A 22,190-nucleotide genomic window follows, 5' to 3' on the forward strand; every position below is an offset into this window, starting at 1 on the left:
AGTGACCCCATTTTGCAAACTACACCCCTCAGGGAATTCATCTAGGGGTATAGTGTACATTTCAAACCCCCAGGGGTTTCACCAATTTTGATACAAGTGGGCAGTGAAAATGAAAAATTAAATTTTTTTACACAAAAATGCAGTTCTGGCTCAAAATTTTTCATTTTCAGAAGGTATGAAGGAGAAAAAGCACCCCAAAATCTGTGCCCCAATTTCTCCCGAGTACGGCAATGCCTCACATGTGACCAAAAAATACCAGTTGGGTGCATGGCAGGACTCAGAAGGGAAGGAGTGATTTTTGGATTTTGCAGCTCAGATTCTGGTGGAATTTTGGTGGGTGCTATGTCGCATTAGCAAGACCCCCCAAGCACCAATACAGTGGAACCCCCCCACAAGTGACCCCATTTTGCAAACTACACCCCTCAGGGAATTCATCTAGGGGTATAGTGTACATTTCAAACCCCCAGGGGTTTCACCAATTTTGATACAAGTGGGCAGTGAAAATGAAAAATTACATTTTTTTACACAAAAATGCAGTTCTGGCTCAAAATTTTTCATTTTCAGAAGGTATGAAGGAGAAAAAGCACCCCAAAATCTGTGCCCCAATTTCTCCCGAGTACGGCAATGCCTCACATGTGACCAAAAAATACCAGTTGGGTGCATGGCAGGACTCAGAAGGGAAGGAGTGATTTTTGGATTTTGCAGCACAGATTTTGGTGGAATGAATGGTGGGTGCTATGTTGCACCAATACAGTGGAACCCCCCCACAAGTCACCCCATTTTGCAAACTACACCCCTCAGGGAATTGATCTAGGGGTATAGTGTACATTTCAAACCCCCAGGGGTTTCACCAATTTTGATACAAGTGGGCAGTGAAAATGAAAAATTACATTTTTTTACACAAAAATGCAGTTCTGGCTCAAAATTTTTCATTTTCAGAAGGTATGAAGGAGAAAAAGCACCCCAAAATATGTGCCCCAATTTCTCCCGAGTACGGCAATGCCTCACATGTGACCAAAAAATACCAGTTGGGTGCATGGCAGGACTCAGAAGGGAAGGAGTGATTTTTGGATTTTGCAGCTCAGATTCTGGTGGAATTTTGGTGGGTGCTATGTCGCATTAGCAAGACCCCCCAAGCACCAATACAGTGGAACCCCCCCACAAGTGACCCCATTTTGCAAACTACACCCCTCAGGGAATTCATCTAGGGGTATAGTGTACATTTCAAACCCCCAGGGGTTTCACCAATTTTGATACAAGTGGGCAGTGAAAATGAAAAATTACATTTTTTTACACAAAAATGCAGTTCTGGCTCAAAATTTTTCATTTTCAGAAGGTATGAAGGAGAAAAAGCACCCCAAAATCTGTGCCCCAATTTCTCCCGAGTACGGCAATGCCTCACATGTGACCAAAAAATACCAGTTGGGTGCATGGCAGGACTCAGAAGGGAAGGAGTGATTTTTGGATTTTGCAGCTCAGATTCTGGTGGAATTTTGGTGGGTGCTATGTCGCATTAGCAAGACCCCCCAAGCACCAATACAGTGGAACCCCCCCACAAGTGACCCCATTTTGCAAACTACACCCCTCAGGGAATTCATCTAGGGGTATAGTGTACATTTCAAACCCCCAGGGGTTTCACCAATTTTGATACAAGTGGGCAGTGAAAATGAAAAATTACATTTTTTTACACAAAAATGCAGTTCTGGCTCAAAATTTTTCATTTTCAGAAGGTATGAAGGAGAAAAAGCACCCCAAAATCTGTGCCCCAATTTCTCCCGAGTACGGCAATGCCTCACATGTGACCAAAAAATACCAGTTGGGTGCATGGCAGGACTCAGAAGGGAAGGAGTGATTTTTGGATTTTGCAGCACAGATTTTGGTGGAATGAATGGTGGGTGCTATTTTGCACCAATACAGTGGAACCCCCCCCCCCCACAAGTCACCCCATTTTGCAAACTACACCCCTCAGGGAATTGATCTAGGGGTATAGTGTACATTTCAAACCCCCAGGGGTTTCACCAATTTTGATACAAGTGGGCAGTGAAAATGAAAAATTACATTTTTTTACACAAAAATGCAGTTCTGGCTCAAAATTTTTCATTTTCAGAAGGTATGAAGGAGAAAAAGCACCCCAAAATCTGTGCCCCAATTTCTCCCGAGTACGGCAATGCCTCACATGTGACCAAAAAATACCAGTTGGGTGCATGGCAGGACTCAGAAGGGAAGGAGTGATTTTTGGATTTTGCAGCTCAGATTCTGGTGGAATTTTGGTGGGTGCTATGTCGCATTAGCAAGACCCCCCAAGCACCAATACAGTGGAACCCCCCCACAAGTGACCCCATTTTGCAAACTACACCCCTCAGGGAATTCATCTAGGGGTATAGTGTACATTTCAAACCCCCAGGGGTTTCACCAATTTTGATACAAGTGGGCAGTGAAAATGAAAAATTACATTTTTTTACACAAAAATGCAGTTCTGGCTCAAAATTTTTCATTTTCAGAAGGTATGAAGGAGAAAAAGCACCCCAAAATCTGTGCCCCAATTTCTCCCGAGTACGGCAATGCCTCACATGTGACCAAAAAATACCAGTTGGGTGCATGGCAGGACTCAGAAGGGAAGGAGTGATTTTTGGATTTTGCAGCACAGATTTTGGTGGAATGAATGGTGGGTGCTATGTTGCACCAATACAGTGGAACCCCCCCACAAGTCACCCCATTTTGCAAACTACACCCCTCAGGGAATTGATCTAGGGGTATAGTGTACATTTCAAACCCCCAGGGGTTTCACCAATTTTGATACAAGTGGGCAGTGAAAATGAAAAATTACATTTTTTTACACAAAAATGCAGTTCTGGCTCAAAATTTTTCATTTTCAGAAGGTATGAAGGAGAAAAAGCACCCCAAAATATGTGCCCCAATTTCTCCCGAGTACGGCAATGCCTCACATGTGACCAAAAAATACCAGTTGGGTGCATGGCAGGACTCAGAAGGGAAGGAGTGATTTTTGGATTTTGCAGCTCAGATTCTGGTGGAATTTTGGTGGGTGCTATGTCGCATTAGCAAGACCCCCCAAGCACCAATACAGTGGAACCCCCCCACAAGTGACCCCATTTTGCAAACTACACCCCTCAGGGAATTCATCTAGGGGTATAGTGTACATTTCAAACCCCCAGGGGTTTCACCAATTTTGATACAAGTGGGCAGTGAAAATGAAAAATTACATTTTTTTACACAAAAATGCAGTTCTGGCTCAAAATTTTTCATTTTCAGAAGGTATGAAGGAGAAAAAGCACCCCAAAATCTGTGCCCCAATTTCTCCCGAGTACGGCAATGCCTCACATGTGACCAAAAAATACCAGTTGGGTGCATGGCAGGACTCAGAAGGGAAGGAGTGATTTTTGGATTTTGCAGCTCAGATTCTGGTGGAATTTTGGTGGGTGCTATGTCGCATTAGCAAGACCCCCCAAGCACCAATACAGTGGAACCCCCCCACAAGTGACCCCATTTTGCAAACTACACCCCTCAGGGAATTCATCTAGGGGTATAGTGTACATTTCAAACCCCCAGGGGTTTCACCAATTTTGATACAAGTGGGCAGTGAAAATGAAAAATTACATTTTTTTACACAAAAATGCAGTTCTGGCTCAAAATTTTTCATTTTCAGAAGGTATGAAGGAGAAAAAGCACCCCAAAATCTGTGCCCCAATTTCTCCCGAGTACGGCAATGCCTCACATGTGACCAAAAAATACCAGTTGGGTGCATGGCAGGACTCAGAAGGGAAGGAGTGATTTTTGGATTTTGCAGCACAGATTTTGGTGGAATGAATGGTGGGTGCTATTTTGCACCAATACAGTGGAACCCCCCCCCCCACAAGTCACCCCATTTTGCAAACTACACCCCTCAGGGAATTGATCTAGGGGTATAGTGTACATTTCAAACCCCCAGGGGTTTCACCAATTTTGATACAAGTGGGCAGTGAAAATGAAAAATTACATTTTTTTACACAAAAATGCAGTTCTGGCTCAAAATTTTTCATTTTCAGAAGGTATGAAGGAGAAAAAGCACCCCAAAATATGTGCCCCAATTTCTCCCGAGTACGGCAATGCCTCACATGTGACCAAAAAATACCAGTTGGGTGCATGGCAGGACTCAGAAGGGAAGGAGTGATTTTTGGATTTTGCAGCTCAGATTCTGGTGGAATTTTGGTGGGTGCTATGTCGCATTAGCAAGACCCCCCAAGCACCAATACAGTGGAACCCCCCCACAAGTGACCCCATTTTGCAAACTACACCCCTCAGGGAATTCATCTAGGGGTATAGTGTACATTTCAAACCCCCAGGGGTTTCACCAATTTTGATACAACTGGGCAGTGAAAATGAAAAATTACATTTTTTTACACAAAAATGCAGTTCTGGCTCAAAATTTTTCATTTTCAGAAGGTATGAAGGAGAAAAAGCACCCCAAAATCTGTGCCCCAATTTCTCCCGAGTACGGCAATGCCTCACATGTGACCAAAAAATACCAGTTGGGTGCATGGCAGGACTCAGAAGGGAAGGAGTGATTTTTGGATTTTGCAGCTCAGATTCTGGTGGAATTTTGGTGGGTGCTATGTCGCATTAGCAAGACCCCCCAAGCACCAATACAGTGGAACCCCCCCACAAGTGACCCCATTTTGCAAACTACACCCCTCAGGGAATTCATCTAGGGGTATAGTGTACATTTCAAACCCCCAGGGGTTTCACCAATTTTGATACAAGTGGGCAGTGAAAATGAAAAATTACATTTTTTTACACAAAAATGCAGTTCTGGCTCAAAATTTTTCATTTTCAGAAGGTATGAAGGAGAAAAAGCACCCCAAAATCTGTGCCCCAATTTCTCCCGAGTACGGCAATGCCTCACATGTGACCAAAAAATACCAGTTGGGTGCATGGCAGGACTCAGAAGGGAAGGAGTGATTTTTGGATTTTGCAGCACAGATTTTGGTGGAATGAATGGTGGGTGCTATTTTGCACCAATACAGTGGAACCCCCCCCCCCACAAGTCACCCCATTTTGCAAACTACACCCCTTAGGGAATTGATCTAGGGGTATAGTGTACATTTCAAACCCCCAGGGGTTTCACCAATTTTGATACAAGTGGGCAGTGAAAATGAAAAATTACATTTTTTTACACAAAAATGCAGTTCTGGCTCAAAATTTTTCATTTTCAGAAGGTATGAAGGAGAAAAAGCACCCCAAAATATGTGCCCCAATTTCTCCCGAGTACGGCAATGCCTCACATGTGACCAAAAAATACCAGTTGGGTGCATGGCAGGACTCAGAAGGGAAGGAGTGATTTTTGGATTTTGCAGCTCAGATTCTGGTGGAATTTTGGTGGGTGCTATGTCGCATTAGCAAGACCCCCCAAGCACCAATACAGTGGAACCCCCCCACAAGTGACCCCATTTTGCAAACTACACCCCTCAGGGAATTCATCTAGGGGTATAGTGTACATTTCAAACCCCCAGGGGTTTCACCAATTTTGATACAAGTGGGCAGTGAAAATGAAAAATTACATTTTTTTACACAAAAATGCAGTTCTGGCTCAAAATTTTTCATTTTCAGAAGGTATGAAGGAGAAAAAGCACCCCAAAATCTGTGCCCCAATTTCTCCCGAGTACGGCAATGCCTCACATGTGACCAAAAAATACCAGTTGGGTGCATGGCAGGACTCAGAAGGGAAGGAGTGATTTTTGGATTTTGCAGCTCAGATTCTGGTGGAATTTTGGTGGGTGCTATGTCGCATTAGCAAGACCCCCCAAGCACCAATACAGTGGAACCCCCCCACAAGTGACCCCATTTTGCAAACTACACCCCTCAGGGAATTCATCTAGGGGTATAGTGTACATTTCAAACCCCCAGGGGTTTCACCAATTTTGATACAACTGGGCAGTGAAAATGAAAAATTACATTTTTTTACACAAAAATGCAGTTCTGGCTCAAAATTTTTCATTTTCAGAAGGTATGAAGGAGAAAAAGCACCCCAAAATCTGTGCCCCAATTTCTCCCGAGTACGGCAATGCCTCACATGTGACCAAAAAATACCAGTTGGGTGCATGGCAGGACTCAGAAGGGAAGGAGTGATTTTGGGATTTTGCAGCACAGATTTTGGTGGAATGAATGGTGGGTGCTATGTTGCACCAATACAGTGGAACCCCCCCACAAGTCACCCCATTTTGCAAACTACACCCCTCAGGGAATTGATCTAGGGGTATAGTGTACATTTCAAACCCCCAGGGGTTTCACCAATTTTGATACAAGTGGGCAGTGAAAATGAAAAATTACATTTTTTTACACAAAAATGCAGTTCTGGCTCAAAATTTTTCATTTTCAGAAGGAATGAAGGAGACAAAGCACCCCAAAATGTGCCCCAATTTCTCCCGAGTACGGCAATGCCTCATGTGTGACCAAAAAGTGGCAGGACTCAGAAGGGAAGGAGTGATATTTGGATTTTGCAGCACAAATTCTGGTGGAATGATGGTGGGTGCTATGTCGCATTAGCAAGACCCCCAAAGCACCAATACAGTGGAACCCCCCCACAAGTGACCCCATTTTGCAAACTACACCCCTCAGGGAATTCATCTAGGGGTATAGTGTACATTTCAAACCCCCAGGGGTTTCACCAATTTTGATACAACTGGGCAGTGAAAATGCAAAATTACATTTTTTTACACAAAAATGCAGTTCTGGCTCAAAATTTTTCATTTTCATAAGGTATGAAGGAGAAAAAGCACCCCAAAATCTGTGCCCCAATTTCTCCCGAGTATGGCAATGCCTCATATGTGACCAAAAAATACCAGTTGGGTGCATGGCAGGACTCAGAAGGGAAGGAGTGATTTTTGGATTTTGCAGCTCAGATTCTGGTGGAATGTTGGTGGGTGCTATGTGGCATTAGCAAGACCCCCGAAGCACGGTGAAATGATGAACCTAATAATCCATAGATGTGTGGTATATTTTAAAACACTCCTTTATACATAGGCCGGGTTTGTCGGGGCAAGTTTCACAGTGGAAAATAGTTTCCTTTCTTATTCCCTTTTTATAGCAAACTTTGCACCTTTTTTGTGTCCTGCCCTTTCTTGCAGTGGAGGGGATTTCGTTCGGAAAATGCTGCCCTGGTACAATACGGGGGCCAGTACTAGAAGTACTGGGGCCCTCTGCCTGCTGGTTCCCAAATACTAGGCCCTTTATGACTTCCTCTTGAAAGTGCATAAATGTCCCCCTCTGGCCGGTAGAACGGAATAGCACGTAAGCGTTATACAGTGCCATCTGGATGATATACACGGCCAGCTTCTTGTACCAGATTTTTGTTTTCCGCAGGGCACTGTACGGCTTCAGTACCTGATCTGAAAGATCCACTCCGCCCATGTACCTATTGTAATCCAGGATACAATTAGGTTTTGAGGTGTGGGTACTGGTACCTCGTACAGGGACGGAGGTGGTACTGTCTCCGTGAATTGTTGTCAGTATAAGGACATCCCTCTTGTCCTTATATTTGACCAACAACATATTTTCGGTGCATATTCCCCTGCTTTCACCCCTTCTCATTACTTGGGCAATGTGCGTTTTTGGGAGGCCTCTTTGGTTCTTGCGCACAGTACCGCAAGCTGCTGTACCTCTTGAACCAAGGGCCTTAAACAGGGGGATGCTAGTGTAAAAGTTATCCACATAGAGGTGATAACCTTTATCCAGGAAGGGGTGCACTAAATCCCAGACAATTTTTCCACTAACACCTACGAGGGAGGGGGGGCATTCTGGCGGTTCAATTCTTGAATCCTTCCCTTCATATACCCTAAACCTGTGAGTGTACCCTGAGGTGCTTTCACACAGCTTATACATTTTTATGCCATACCTTGCCCTCTTACTGGGAAGGTACTGGCGGAATTTAACCCTTCCTTTAAAATGTATAAGGGACTCGTCTATGCAAATGAATTTATCTGGGATGTACATGTCTTCAAATTTGGCACTGAAATGATCAATGACCGGCCTGACTTTGAATAGCCGGTCAAAGGTGGGATCATCTCTGGGTGGGCACTGTGCATTATCGTTGTAATGCAAAAATTTAAGGATCGTCTCAAATCGAGCCCGGGGCATGGCCATACGGTAAAATGGGGTGCTGTACAGAACATCTGTACTCCAATATTGCCTAATTTCTGGCTTTTTTACTATGCCCATATGAAACACCAGACCCCAAAACGTCATCATCTCTACTGCATCTACAGGGGTCCACCTAGCAAATGATGACGTGGGGTTTTGAGCAATAAACTGCTGGGCATATAAATTAGTTTGGTCCACCATTAAATTTATAAAATCATCAGAGAAAAATAATTTGAAAAAGTCAATTTCTCTGAGACCTGTGGAATCAAATTGGATTCCTGGCATGGCCAAAAACTCAGGAACCTGGGGCTCAAAATTGTCTGGTGGTGGGGTCCATACGAGATCAATTATTGGGGGGGGGTCTCAGCTGCTCTACGGGGGCGTCTTTGAGGGGGTCCCTCATCACCAGAGGAGGAAGAGGAGCTTAAGGCGAATCCTTCAAATTCCCCCCTTGCATCACTGGCTGTGTCAGAGTCAGAAGCAAGCATGGCATATGCCTCCTCCACTGAATACATTCTTCTGGATGACTGGGATGACATTTGGGATGACATTTGGGATGCCATTTTTATTTTTGTGTTACTGGTAGTGAAATGTTTCAACACGTGTATAGTGTAGGGGGGGGTACAAACTTTATTTCAACCAGGGGGGTATGTAGTGTGTAGTGTGTATGTAGTGCAGAAAAAAAAAATACTTTATACAAAAAAAAAAAAATGAAGGGGTTAAAAAAAAAAAAAAATTGAAGGGGTTAAAAAAAAAAATTGAAGGGGTTAAAAAAAAAAAAAAAAAAGGTCCTGCGCCAAAAATTGAGCACAGATGTTGGTCAGTAACGTCCGTCACTGAACAGCGCTCAAAGGCAACAGGAATTTGATCAAAAAAAAAAAAAAAAAATAGATCAACCCTGTGCCGAAAAAGATGATCAGTGATGTACGTCACTGATCAGCGGCCACAGGACACCCCCAAAATCACAGTGTGTGTAAAAAAAAATTAAAAAAAGACCCCACAGCACACACAAAAAAAAAAAAGGTGATCAGTGATGCGACACTGATTACCAGTGAGGGGCAGCAGGTGCACAACCTTTGGTGCAACTGACAGTGCAACTGGCAGGTATATATAAAAAAAAAAAAACCTCTGCACCCCTAAAAAGTTGCTGATCACCTCAGATATAGTGATCAGCACAAAAGGCGGGGGCAGCAGACACAAAATGTAGCACTCTCTATCACTCTCTGTCACTATCTCTCTCTATCTCTCTATCTCTCACTATCTATCACTCTATGACACTGCAGCAGCAGCACTGACAGTTATATATATGAAAAATAACCCCTGCACCCCCAAAAAGTTGCTGGGGGTGCACAAAAGGGGGGCAGCAGACACAAAATATAGCAGTCTCTATCACTCTCTGTCACTATCTCTCTCTATCTCTCTATCTCTCACTATCTATCACTCTATGACACTGCAGCAGCAGCACTGACAGGTATATATATATATAAAAAATACCCTGCGCCCCCAAAAAGTTGCTGATCAGTTAATTTATACTGATCAGCACAAAAGGGGGGGCAGCAGTCAGTTATATAAAAAATATATAGCACGATCTGTCACTATCTCTCTATCTCTCTCTCTCTCTATCTCTCTCTATCTCTCTATCTATAACTCTATTACACTGCAGCAGCACAAAATATAGCACTCTCTGTCACTAGGCCTCTCTATCTCTCTCTCTCTATCTCTCTCTCTAACTCGATGACACTGCAGCAGCACAACACAGCACAACACAGCACAGGATGTCACAAGATGAAGCAAGATCCCAAGCAGTGATCAGGTAAGTATTAAGCAAGGTTCTGGTCAGTAAATGGCGACAGCTGGGCACGGTGACCGCACTGCACGCTATTCCAGACCGGAATGGCGTCTGCAGTGTAGTCCCCGTTAGTTTAAACCCCCCTCCATGGCTGTGATTGGTCCGTCGGTCCGACGGACCAATCACGGCCTTTGGGGGCGGGCGGGGTGAGGTAGGGTGACACCAGTGTCACCCTTACACCCCGCGGTGATTGGTGCTGTACTTTACAGCACCAATCACCTCCGATCCCGTGTCACCGGCGAACGTTATTCGCCGGTGACACAGAAAACGCTGTAATTGGCTGTTCACACTGAACAGCCAATCACAGCGATCGCCGACGGGGGGGCTGCATCGCAGCCCCCCCTGGGCATGCAGGGACATGTCTGCTGTCAGGGACAGCAGACATCGTCCCTCTGTCACTGCGTCTCTAGACGCAGTGACAGTTAGAAGTCATGACGTATATATACGTCATGTGTCGGGAAGTACTTCCCGGCCATGACGTATATATACGTCAAATGTCGGGAAGGGGTTAAGACCGGTAACGTGATAAAGTGTTTTTTGAAAAATGTGAGGAGCTGATTGGCTGGTGTGTTATCACCTTCCACTTTATCACTTCTGCAGGACACACATCCAGTTTTTCTTTTAAATCGGTATGGCTTCCGGGTTCGGGGCGGCGAGGGGGACTGACGGTGGGGGAGGCAGTGGGGAACCGGGGCAAGCTCCGTTGCCATGGGGCGCGCGCGCAACTCATGTGACAATACTTTCGCCAGCCCCTGCAAGAACTAGGCTGGCTCCATCTCTACTTACTGCTCACATGTACTCCACTGTGTTGTGTGTGTATATATATCTACAGTATGTGTTTTGTATGTGTGTTGTGTATGTATGTGTGTGTAATGTATATGTATGTATGTATGTGCAGATGGAGCCAGGTCTTTTGTTGCTGGCGCTTTGCCAGCCGCCTGTATCTGGCGCGTGGCCCATCCATCAATGGGAATTGGCCGTGTGAGCATCTCCGATACAGGCGTACCACACTTAGCAAGGGTGCTGCTAAGTGTGCCATATCAGTCCAGGGGTGCACACTGGACTGATACAGCACACTTGGCAGCACCCCAGGAATTATACAGCAGACTTGGCTCACCCCAGGAATTGTTCGGCACAGATGTGGCACCCCTGACCTGATACAGCACACATGGTGGCACACATGGAATTATACAACACACATGCAGGCACCCCTGTACTGATACGGCACACTTAACATCACCCCTGGAATTATACATGACACATGGCAGTCCCCTGGAATTATATGGCAAACATGGGGCACACATGGAATTATATGGCACACATGGGGCACCCCAGGAATTATACACGACATATGGCAGCACCCCATGAATTATATACAACACATGGCAGCACCCCTGGAATTATACACAACATATGGCAGCACCCCATTAATAATATACAACACATGGCAGCACCCCTGGAGTTATACGGCACACATGGGGCACCCTGGAATTATATACAACACATGGCAGCACCACTGGAATTATACAACAGTATCACTGGACTGGACTTTAATGGCAGAACCAATGGACTGTAACAGCAGTACCACTGGGCTGGACTTAGGCAGCAGTACCACTGGGCTGGACTTATGCAGCAGTACCACTGGACTGGACTTATGCAGCAGTACCACTGGACTGGAATTAAACAGCAGTATCACTGGACTGGACTTTAACGGCACTACCAGTGGACTTTATCGGCAGTACCACTGGATTGAATTTATGCAGCAGTATCACTGGACTGGGATTATACAGCAGTATCACTAGACTGGCCTTTAACTGCAGTATCACTAGACTTTTAATGGCAGAACCAATGGATTTTAATGGCAGTATCACTGGACTGGACTTATGCGGCACTATCACTGGACTGGATTTATGCAGCAGTATCACTGGACTGGAACTGCAGCAGTATCACTGGACTGGACTATATAGGACTATCACTGGACTGGAACCGCAGCAGTATTACTGGATTGGACTATACAGCACTGTCACTGCACTGGAACTGCAGCAGTATCACTGGACTGGCCTATACAGCGCTATCTCTGGACTTTAACGGCAGTATTACTGGACTTATGCAGCAGTACCAATGGACTTTAATGTCAGTGCTACTGGACTGTAATTATGCAGCAGTATCACTGGACTGGACTTATACAGCAGTACCACTGGGCTTTATCGTCAGTACCACTGGACTTGTCTGGAGTGAAGATGGCGTCAGGCCGCCTGCCCCTTTAAAGGGTCCGGATCTTGCAAGATCCAACAGGGGGATCTCGCGAGGTCCCAAAACCCTCGCACCGAGCCTGGGCCTGAACAGGCTCGGAAAGCGGTTCGCATTGGGGGTGTCTTAAGTACCCCGGGTCCCCTGAAGCTCCGCCATGTAAGAGGAAGTCATATGAAGGGTTAATGGAAATCCTGTCCCTTTTGAAACACACAAAGAAACCTGCATGAATCAAGTCCTGATGAGGACAATGAAGGGGACACGTGTTAGACTGAAGCCATACTAATTACTGTAAGGCTTAGCTTTTATTTGTGTCATGTAAGAGCCATCTAATCCAGCTGCTCTCTATGAAAAGCACAAGCAATGCTTTATAGTAGATTAACAGACAGTATCCAAACAGTGGAAACCACTTCATTTAACATTCACAATGTGTTCGGAGGACATTGAAAAAAAAAAAATGAAACCAACTTTCATTTGCCACCTAGTCCTAATTATGTGGTGAATTCAATTAGACCCGTTAATTTAAAAGGGTGCTAGCCTCGCAAAAAGGGTTTAGACAATGGTGGCCTGTTGCATTACCACGTGGGGCTATTCAATTAGAGACCCTTGTTTTCACTTCAATAAAAAAGATACGCTATAGTGTAACCATGGACAACATGTCCCAGCATGCACTGCCGCAGTTTTGCTAATAAGGAATGCTAAAACAGTAGTAGGGTATGCTGGGATGTGTAGTTACATTTGGAGAGTCGTAGGTAGGCCAGGGCCTACTACAGTACCTCATTTTTCACAGTGGCGTTTGCAAGTGGGCAAAGGCAGACTACAATCTTAGCAGAAGGAATACTTGAAACGCCTCCAATTCATGTGGTGAAAGATTCTATAATAGATTTTAGTTTTTCCAGAAAAGATGACACCAGATATATTATGTACTGTACTACTCACTTCAAAAAAACTCAAAAAAGATGCTCTGAAAAACAAGGCGGCAGACGTTCTATTAAGACTACAAACGAAAGAACACACTTAGTTTAGAAAAGATACAATAGTAGAAGATAGTGCCGGAGTTGATGAAAAATAAAAGCTTCCCAGCTGAGTTTTTTTTTTTGCAGCCTCACTCACTGGAGGAACGGCGCCTCATAAACGGCATTTTAAAATTGAGGCAGTAATCTTTTTTTTTTTTAACCCTTTGAATGCCAAGTAAATTTGTCAAAATAGGTGCGGAAATTGGCAAGCAAACCGTTTTATTCATTATAATGACCTGTAATGTTACCTTATATAGGAATAAAAATCTATTTTTACACAACATTTTTAATTTGAATTCATATAACAAATCTGTCACTAAACACAAACAGATTTTTACCTACTTCTGTCCTAGAGCCGTAACTCGGGTGGTGCAAAATGTGCCACCGCACAGGGCGCCTTTCTGTGTTAATTCATCTCACTTGCAGCTTCCTCTTTATCCCAGGAATCACCTGGCCGCCACGTTTTGTCCCTAAGCTACTTCAGTCACACACTCCTTTATTTGAGGCACACACTCCAAAATGCTCTCATGCTTCCCTTAAAGGAGAAAATACCTCCATGAGTAAGGTGTCTGACTAGAATAAGTGGTGGTCATGGGTTTAAATCTGGGTATTGGAAATTTTCAAATATGTTTGTTAAATAAAGGAGGGTGTGGCTGAAGGTCCTGGGTATGATTGCTATGGAAAGTGTGATTTAAAATAAAGGATATTTTAAATAAATGACAATAGGGTATATTCAATGTCAGATCCATTCCAAAATAATTTTGACGGAATGGATCCGGCATCCATTATTCAATGCAGTGGCCAAATCCAGACGGGGACCGGGTGAGCGCAGTGTCAGGAGGCGTCAGGATCGCCCAGGAGGCAGTGGGAGCCTGGTGAGCTGCTCTCGCTCATTAGCGGAACAGCGGAGCACACCCGGTGGGTATGTGAGGATACGGGAGGCAGCGGATAGGAGGACGGCACCCTGTAAGCTGCTGCTGCTCACCCGGCGCCATCCTTCCTGCTTCAATCCGACATCTTTTCATGTCGGATTGAGATTGCCGGAAACATGGCCAAAGCCTTTTGGTTTTGGCTGTGTTTCCGCCAAAAGCAGGTGTATTTAGTAGTAGTACGTTTATTTATAAGGCGCCGCAAAGTGTCCTCAGCGCCGTACATAGCAAACAAAAAACAAATGACAAGGTAACGTACAGGGTGTGTTGAAAAATACAGTATGAATAGGGGTATAGCTGGTAGAAATAAAATCAGCATCAGTTCAGAAGTAGGTGTCAAAATTGTCGAGGAGACTGAAGATGAAGTAGAGGAAGGGAAGAACAGGACAGGAGGACAGGTGAGGTAAAGAGGTGGGGTGAGTACGTGAGGCAGGAGGACCCTACTCATAAGAGTTAACATACTAAAAATAGGTGGGTGGACGAACGAAAAACAACAGGATAAGTAGGAACGGAGGGGAACGGAGGCAGGATAGGAGGATCAAAAGAGGTTAGGAGGAGGGATAGGCTAGTCGAAAAAAGGGTTTTGAGGGAGCGCTTGAAGGAGGTAAGGGAATCAGAAAGCCTGATGGGTGGCGGGAGGTTGTTCCAGTGCAGGGGGGCAGCGCGAGAGAAGTCTTGGACACGGGAGTGGGAGGAGGTGATTAGGTGAGAGGTCAGTCGGCGGTCAGCGATGGAGCGAAGAGGACGGGAGGGAGTGTGGATAGAGATCAGTGAAGAGAGGTAAGGAGCGGTGGAGGAGGAGAGCCTTGTAGGTGGTGGTGAGGAGTTTAAAGAGAACTCGGAAAGGAATGGGGAGCCAGTGAAGAGATAGACAGAGGGGGGAGGCGGAGGTAGAGCGGCGGGAGAGGAAGATGAGCCTAGCAGCAGTGTTAAGAATGGTTTGGAGAGGTGCGAGGCGGGTGAGAGGTAGCCCAGAGAGAAGGATGTTGCAGTAGTCAAGGCGGGAGATGACAAGAGAGTGAATGAGAATTTTGGTCGCGTCAGTGGAGAGGAATGGTCTGATACATGAGATGTTGCGTAGGTGAAAGCGGCAAGACTGTGAGAGAGCACAAATGTGGGGGGTGAAAGAGAGGGAGGAGTCAATGATGACACCGAGGCAGCGCGTTTGGTCGGTGGAGGTGATCTCGGTTTCACCAATGCTGATGGAGATAGTGGGAGAAGAGGGGATGTTCGGGGGATGGAAGATTAGAAGTTCAGTTTTAGCCATGTTTAGTTTCAGGAAGCGTTGGGTCATCCAGGCTGATATGGCCGTGAGGCATTCGGAGACTTTGGACAGGAGTGATGGGGATAGGTCGGGGGAGGAGAGATAGATTAGGGTATCATCAGCATAAAGGTGGTAATTAAAACCATAGGAGCTGATGAGGGTGCCCAGAGAGGTGGTGTAGAGCAGCTATTCCACCAATCCACCTGGTTTTCGAGAAGGTCGGAACATTCCAATCTGCCGAAAAAAACAGCTAGCACTGAATAGGTTGGAACCCCTTCCAACCTATTAATATTGAAAAGTGCCGTCTTTTCGGCAAGACGGCAGTTTCAACATCAATTGAATATACCTCAAAGACTTCTTGAAGTAAGTGCACAAAGGATGGTATAAGGATTGGTGCCCAAATCAGTTGGGAGTGTTCTCTAAGTTTAGGTGTTCTATAAATGTATATATGTATATCATTTGGGAAGGGGCATCATAGCAAGTGCTTTCACTAAATTCCATGGCTCGTCTTACTGTATGTTCTTTTTTGGAAAATTGGGCACCAAAATGTCTAGTTATCACTCTGTATTTGACCAATATTCAGAACATGTGCCATGCATGTTATTTATTAGGTTGTAGAAAAATGGGGAAGAAAGAATATAATTTTTTGGTGGTGCACATATGTTTTACTGATTTGTTACTTTAACTTTTTCTCTGTCTTGTATGCGAAGGTGTGTTGAGCTGGATTGCTGGGATGGAAAAGGTGAAGATCAGGAACCAATCATAACACACGGGAAGGCCATGTGCACCGATATCCTCTTTAAGGTATCCTCAGACTTGCAGGTTTATTGTCCAATTGGTAGCTTTGTGAACGCTCTTAACCTTTTTAAATTTGACTAATGTATATTGGTTGGGTACCATATGGGAACATCCAAGGTGCGCACTAGGAGTGTCCTTGCATATTCTAATTATTTTAATTTTTTTTGTAATATATGTTTATTATTTTGAAAATCAAATACAAAATAGCCAAAACAGTACATTGTAATGTAAAATAAAAGCCAACACAACATAGACTAGTCACAAAAGTGGATACATAGCACGACAACAACTTCTTAAAACAATACACAACATATGAACTTAATGTTAGAAACATACAAAAGCCAACAAAGATGAAGACAACACGCAAAAGGGGAAGGGATGGGGAAAGAGGGAGAGAGTTGGGAGCCCAACAGTGCAAATAAATAAAAAGGGGGAAGGGCAGGTGCCACGAGAGGCTGCGGTTAAAGCCCTATCAGGGGGAGGTATTGAGGCTCATACTGCAATCATTAGGTAGTGTCTTAAATCAGTGGTTCCCAAACTTTTTTGAATCACGTCACCCTAGAGCATAAAAATATAGGCCAAATGCCTCTTATAAAGAAATTCACCTGCAAAATATTAAATGAAGTGCATTGTGTGTATATGTCACAGTTATCTGGTGAGGGACAGGATTTGCTTCTGTTTGTCCACATATATTATGATTGGCAGCCACCAGCACTGGTTTTGCCTGGTACATTGATCATAAATAATATGAATTGATCCTGGTCCACCAACCCAAGGCACCCCTGCAAGTGTCCTGAGGCACCCCAGGGTGCCTAGGCACACAGTTTGGGAACCACTGTCTTAAATACTTGAATTCCATCCATGAGTGCCAAATGGAGGAGGAGGGGGTTGCAAAATAGACCACAGCATTTGCTTCACTAAGAATCTTTAACAATGACATTTTGTAAGTTGCCAGAGGGCCAGGGTATAGATTAAGACGCAAGAAAGAGGGATCAGCGTGGGTCTCCTCGCCCACAATCGACTAGGAAATAGATATCACCTGGTCCCAGAAGAGGTGATGGAGACTACAGTCCAACCAAATATGCAATTTGGAGCCCACCGCTCTGTTAAAGCACCAGCAGCTACCCAGAACCCCTGGAAACGTCTGTAGCAACAGAACCTTGAACAGTGTCCCAGTCACAGACTAACTAGTATTCTGTTCCAAGCACCATTCCACAATTCCAGCTGTAGTTACCAGTCTCTAGTGTATTCGCGGCAGCAGAGTACATGTTTATATCTCCTTGAGAGAGAAAGTGCCTAGTGCAAAATGGCCGGCCATATGTCCTCAAAGGGGACAAATGTCTGGTACAGGCCTCGCAGCTGAACCCTCCTTGTACAAAATGCTACAATTCTCAGAGGCAGGCAAGTCACACTTGGCCTACAGAATAAAAGGGTAAGGGTCATAGGGTCTACAAAACTAAGGTCAGCAGTCAGGATTAGGTTAGGGGTTGCGGGGATAGCTGCTTTTCTGGGAAACTGCCCACATGTTGTATGTAAAGTGGAATTTCATTGCATTTTAATACTTTCATTTCTGTTTAGTAAATCACAGGCAAATACAGTATTTACTGGCATTGCACTTATACCGCATTTATACCGACTTCTTGGGTTTTTGCACGTGAACGTGCACCAACCCGGGATTTTTGTCAGCGGCGATAGTGACAAAGTAAAAATCACGGGTCTAGTGACCTGAGATTTTTACCGGGGATTTGAGCAGGGTTTTTACAGGTAAAGCCCAGGTAACAGCACTTTTTGACCCGGGCAGGGGAGGTTGACCATTGCGCAGGCGCCTCCCACTGCCTTTAGTAACTGGGCGGCCAAATGTCTTAATCTCCTTATATGTATCAGTCATTTTGTTATTAGAAAATCATTAATGCTCTTTTTCTGCCCATTTCTGAAGGATGTAATACAAGCTATCAAGGACACTGCGTTTGTCACATCAGAATATCCTGTAATCCTGTCATTTGAGAATCACTGCAGGTACTTCTAATTAACTTCTATTTTTATATATATATATATATATATATATATATATATATATATATATATATATATATATATATATATATATATATATATATATATATATATATATATATATATATATATATATATGGCATACAGTATGGCTATACTGTACTATTTCTTTTATATATTATGTACTTTCTTACTGTGCAGTATATGCTTATTTTTAGTTACAAAAAATATTCACTACTATTTCCCATTCAGTTTTTTTAGGAAAATAAACATAAAAATTAGATTTTTCAAATGAAGAAAAAAAAACCCTCCATGGTCCTAAAATTACATTTGTAAATACACTGTGAGCATACATTATATCCTGTCAATTATTTAATAGGATGAGAGATTCAGAAAGTGAGAGATTTGGTAAGAAATCTCCAGGGGTTTTTTAAAGCGGCAATCATTTACACTGCAAAACCAGTTTGATTTTGCAGTGTAAATGATTACCGCTTTAAAAAAACCTGGAGATTTCTTAACAAATATCTCACTTTCTGAATCTGCCATCCTATTAAATGTCACCCTTTGAGTGCCAAGTGAATTTGTCAAAATAGGTGTGAAAATTGGCAAGCAAAATCTTTTATTCATCACTATGTAATGTTTACCTTATATAGGAAATATAATCTTTTTTTTTTATATATATAACATTTTTGAATTTGAATATATATAACAAGTGTGAGCGACGCTGGCATTTTTAGCGGATATTTTGCACATCTCTCTCAGAGATGTTGGGACATAAAGGGTTAAAGCCTTTCTGTATGGTAGTATATCACAGCTTTAATGCTCTTACTGAGAATAACCCTTTCTTTACATTATGACAAGAATGTTTGTAAAGCGCTGACTGCACAGAGATTTAATGTTCTACTGTATATATTTATGTAAGAGTGTACAACTAAAGCCTGTTCTCGAAACTTAAGCCGGGTACACACTAGACGACAGTTTCAGCGATTTACCCCATAACGACGAGTCGTTAGGACAAATCGTTCAAATCGCCCTAATGTGTACTCACTACACCGCTAGTGATGCGTACTCCTGCAGCTCGTTAGTCCCCGCCACCTCTACATGTAGCTCAATCGGTGAATGTCGCTAGCAAAACCATGCTGCCAAATGCACCATGAAATACGTTTGCGTTAATGTCATTTAGATTCTAAGTCGTCCTCTTAATGAATATAAAGGTTGAGGCCACACTTATTGACCAAGTGGGTCACGTTAAGCGGGACCTGCTTGACCACAAGGAGGCTGTGTGGGGTCATATACAGCGTTGTGACCGTATCCTGCAGAACGGAATTTCAAGGGGGATACAGCGTGGCATTGTAATGTATGTGATCACCTTAGAATCTGGTCGTCCCGCCGTCCTGTGCAACCGCATCATGCGGCAGTCGGACCCGACGGCTGCGGCGCTGCTGCATATGTGTGGGCGGCCACCGAGGAGCCTTTGTGCTGGCTACTTCCAGCCAATGGGTTCCCGCTGCACTGTGTAAAGCAGAATAATGACATCACAGAAAAAGAAGAACATTTGTCTTCACATTTTCTATATTTCTAAGCATGAACATTATATAAGCGCTTTTATAATATGTAAGAATTGACATTTCTCTGCTTAAAAGACATGATACATGTTAAACCTTGTATTTTAGTAAATACCAACAATACAAGATGTCCAAATACTGCGAAGATATATTTGGGGATCTCCTTTTGAAGCAACCCATTGAGTCGCATCCGGTATGTATTCCGTTTGTTTTCGGTTATACCGATGAGGTAAAAAAAGATTTGTTATTTTCTTTGTACTGTCGTTCACGTCATTGTAGAACTCGCAGAGTTTGAAGCTGAGAAATATTGTTCATTCCCACAGGAATATGTCACGGTGTTCAACAAGCGAGGCAAAGTCAAGCATGCACAGTGCACTACTCCTGAAGTAAAAATCTTGAGCTATACTGCCACCAAGTGACACAAAAACATATTACAATATGCAGTGGCTTTGAAGTGTCAAACTATACTGAATGTGAACATTTTGGTTTTCTGTACTGCATGCTGTAAGAAGTTTGATAAATCTCTCCCTTAGTATTTTCTCAAATTTGTTACATGAAGGTCTTTTCTTGACATATTGGTGTCAAGTCTGTAAGACTTAAAAGCATGATTTACTCCACTCTAAAGTCCGCAGTGGCAAACACACTTAAGGGGCCAGAAGTAGGACGAGTGGTGCCTTCGGTGTTTGACATTCAACCATTGATGTTTCAGTCCTGCCCTTTTCTCTTCAAAGATATGTTTGTCATAATCTACGCACCGTTGTTGCACAGACACGTTTTTGTGGAAATGATAAGGCATAAGCACAGACATGATGCAAATTGCTATCGATCTTGGAAAAATGGGAATGAGCGTCTTGTGTTTCCGAGCGACATAAAAATCCCATGCTATGTTTTTATTCAGCAGGAATATTTTCTATATAAAAAAAAATATATCTAAAAATTTTTTCATGCGTAACCTAGAAAACTGTCTTATACGCAATATACAGTAGTAACCTCAAGGGCTTGTACTCAGATATTGTCATGGTCTGTAGCACAGGTCATATTCTAGTATCCAAAAAAGGGGATTTTTGTAAGAACTTACCGTTCGAACCCCTTTCTCTGAGTCCAGTCCGGTGACACAGCTAACCTTGGGATGTAGAGGGGTCCGCCAGGAGCCAGGCACCTATGCTTCAAAACTTTGGGAGCAGGCTCCTCCCTTCTGCATCCCATCATGCCTCAGTTCGACTTCAAAAGCACACTAGGATACATAACTCAGAACAATGCCTGAACATCTTTTATATATATATATATATGCATATATCTTTCAAGGCAACATAACATTAACCATAACATGGCAACACATGAACGGTACACTTAACTGAGCGTAAGGGAGGGATCGCTGTGTCACCGGACTGGACTCAGAGAAAGGGGTTCGAACGGTAAGTTCTTACAAAAATCCCCTTTTCTCTTTCGTCCAGTCCGGTGACACAGCTAACCTTGGGACGTTCACGAGCCGGTCCTTTGGGAGGGTACGCTCAGACTAGCAGATCTCATCACTGCCCGTCCGAATGAAGCGTCCTCCGACGCGAACTCATGGAACCTGTAAAATTTGGTAAAGGTATGAACAGAGGACCAGGTGGCAGCCCTACACAACTGCTCCGCTGTAGCCCCATGGCGCACCGCCCAGGAAGAAGCAACCGACCTGGTAGTGTGTGCATTAATACGAGATGGAACAGGTCTACCCGCTTTACAGTAGGCAAAGGCAATGGTAGATCTTAACCAACGTGCAATGGTCTGCTTGGAAGCAGGCCACCCAATTTTATGCACATCATATAGCACCAAGAGCAATTCTGACTTGCGAAAGTCCTTTACCCTCTCTATGTATATCCGCAAGGCGCGGACAACATCCAACCTTTTCATTCTGTCCCTATTTTTAACCCCTTCTGGGGGAACAAAAACTGGAAGTACAATTTCCTGGTTCAAATGAAAAGACGTCACTACTTTAGGTAGGAATTTAGGAACTGTGCGTAACACAGCCCTGTCATCATGAAATATTAAGAATGGTGATTTACATGATAAAGCACCCAATTCTGACACACGTCTGGCTGATGCAATAGCCAATAAAAAAGTAAGTTTCCATGTCACATACTTCAATTCTGCAGATCTAAGTGGTTCAAAAGGAGGATTCTGTAGCATGGATAGAACCAAGGACAGATCCCAAGGTGCCACTGGCTGCTTATAAGGTGGTTTGAGTCTAGCAACTCCTTGTAAAAACGTCTGAACCTCCGGCAACAAGGCTACCCTTTTTTGAAAAAATATAGATAAGGCCGATAGTTGTACCTTTAACGATTGCAGACTAAGGCCTGAAGAAAAGCCATCCTGCAAGAAATTCAATAG

The 22,190-nt window shown here is 43.8% G+C and overlaps 1 protein-coding gene across 6 annotated transcripts in view; it reads left to right on the forward strand.

Moving 5' to 3' along the window:
• The window catches only part of PLCB4 (phospholipase C beta 4), a 305,420-nt gene that overhangs the window by 214,143 nt on the left and 69,087 nt on the right, over positions 1-22,190 (forward strand). For all 6 annotated transcript variants that reach the window (XM_083175639.1, XM_083175638.1, XM_083175634.1 and 3 more), the window contains exons 15-17: positions 16,152-16,245; positions 18,176-18,255; positions 19,926-20,010. In XM_083175639.1, coding sequence (XP_083031765.1) covers positions 16,152-16,245; positions 18,176-18,255; positions 19,926-20,010 — 259 coding nt within the window. The remainder of the gene's footprint in view (positions 1-16,151; positions 16,246-18,175; positions 18,256-19,925; positions 20,011-22,190) is intronic.

This window comes from Crinia signifera, chromosome 3, assembly GCF_055691185.1.
Source record: "Crinia signifera chromosome 3, ASM5569118v1, whole genome shotgun sequence".
Taxonomy (NCBI): Eukaryota; Metazoa; Chordata; class Amphibia; order Anura; family Myobatrachidae; genus Crinia; species Crinia signifera.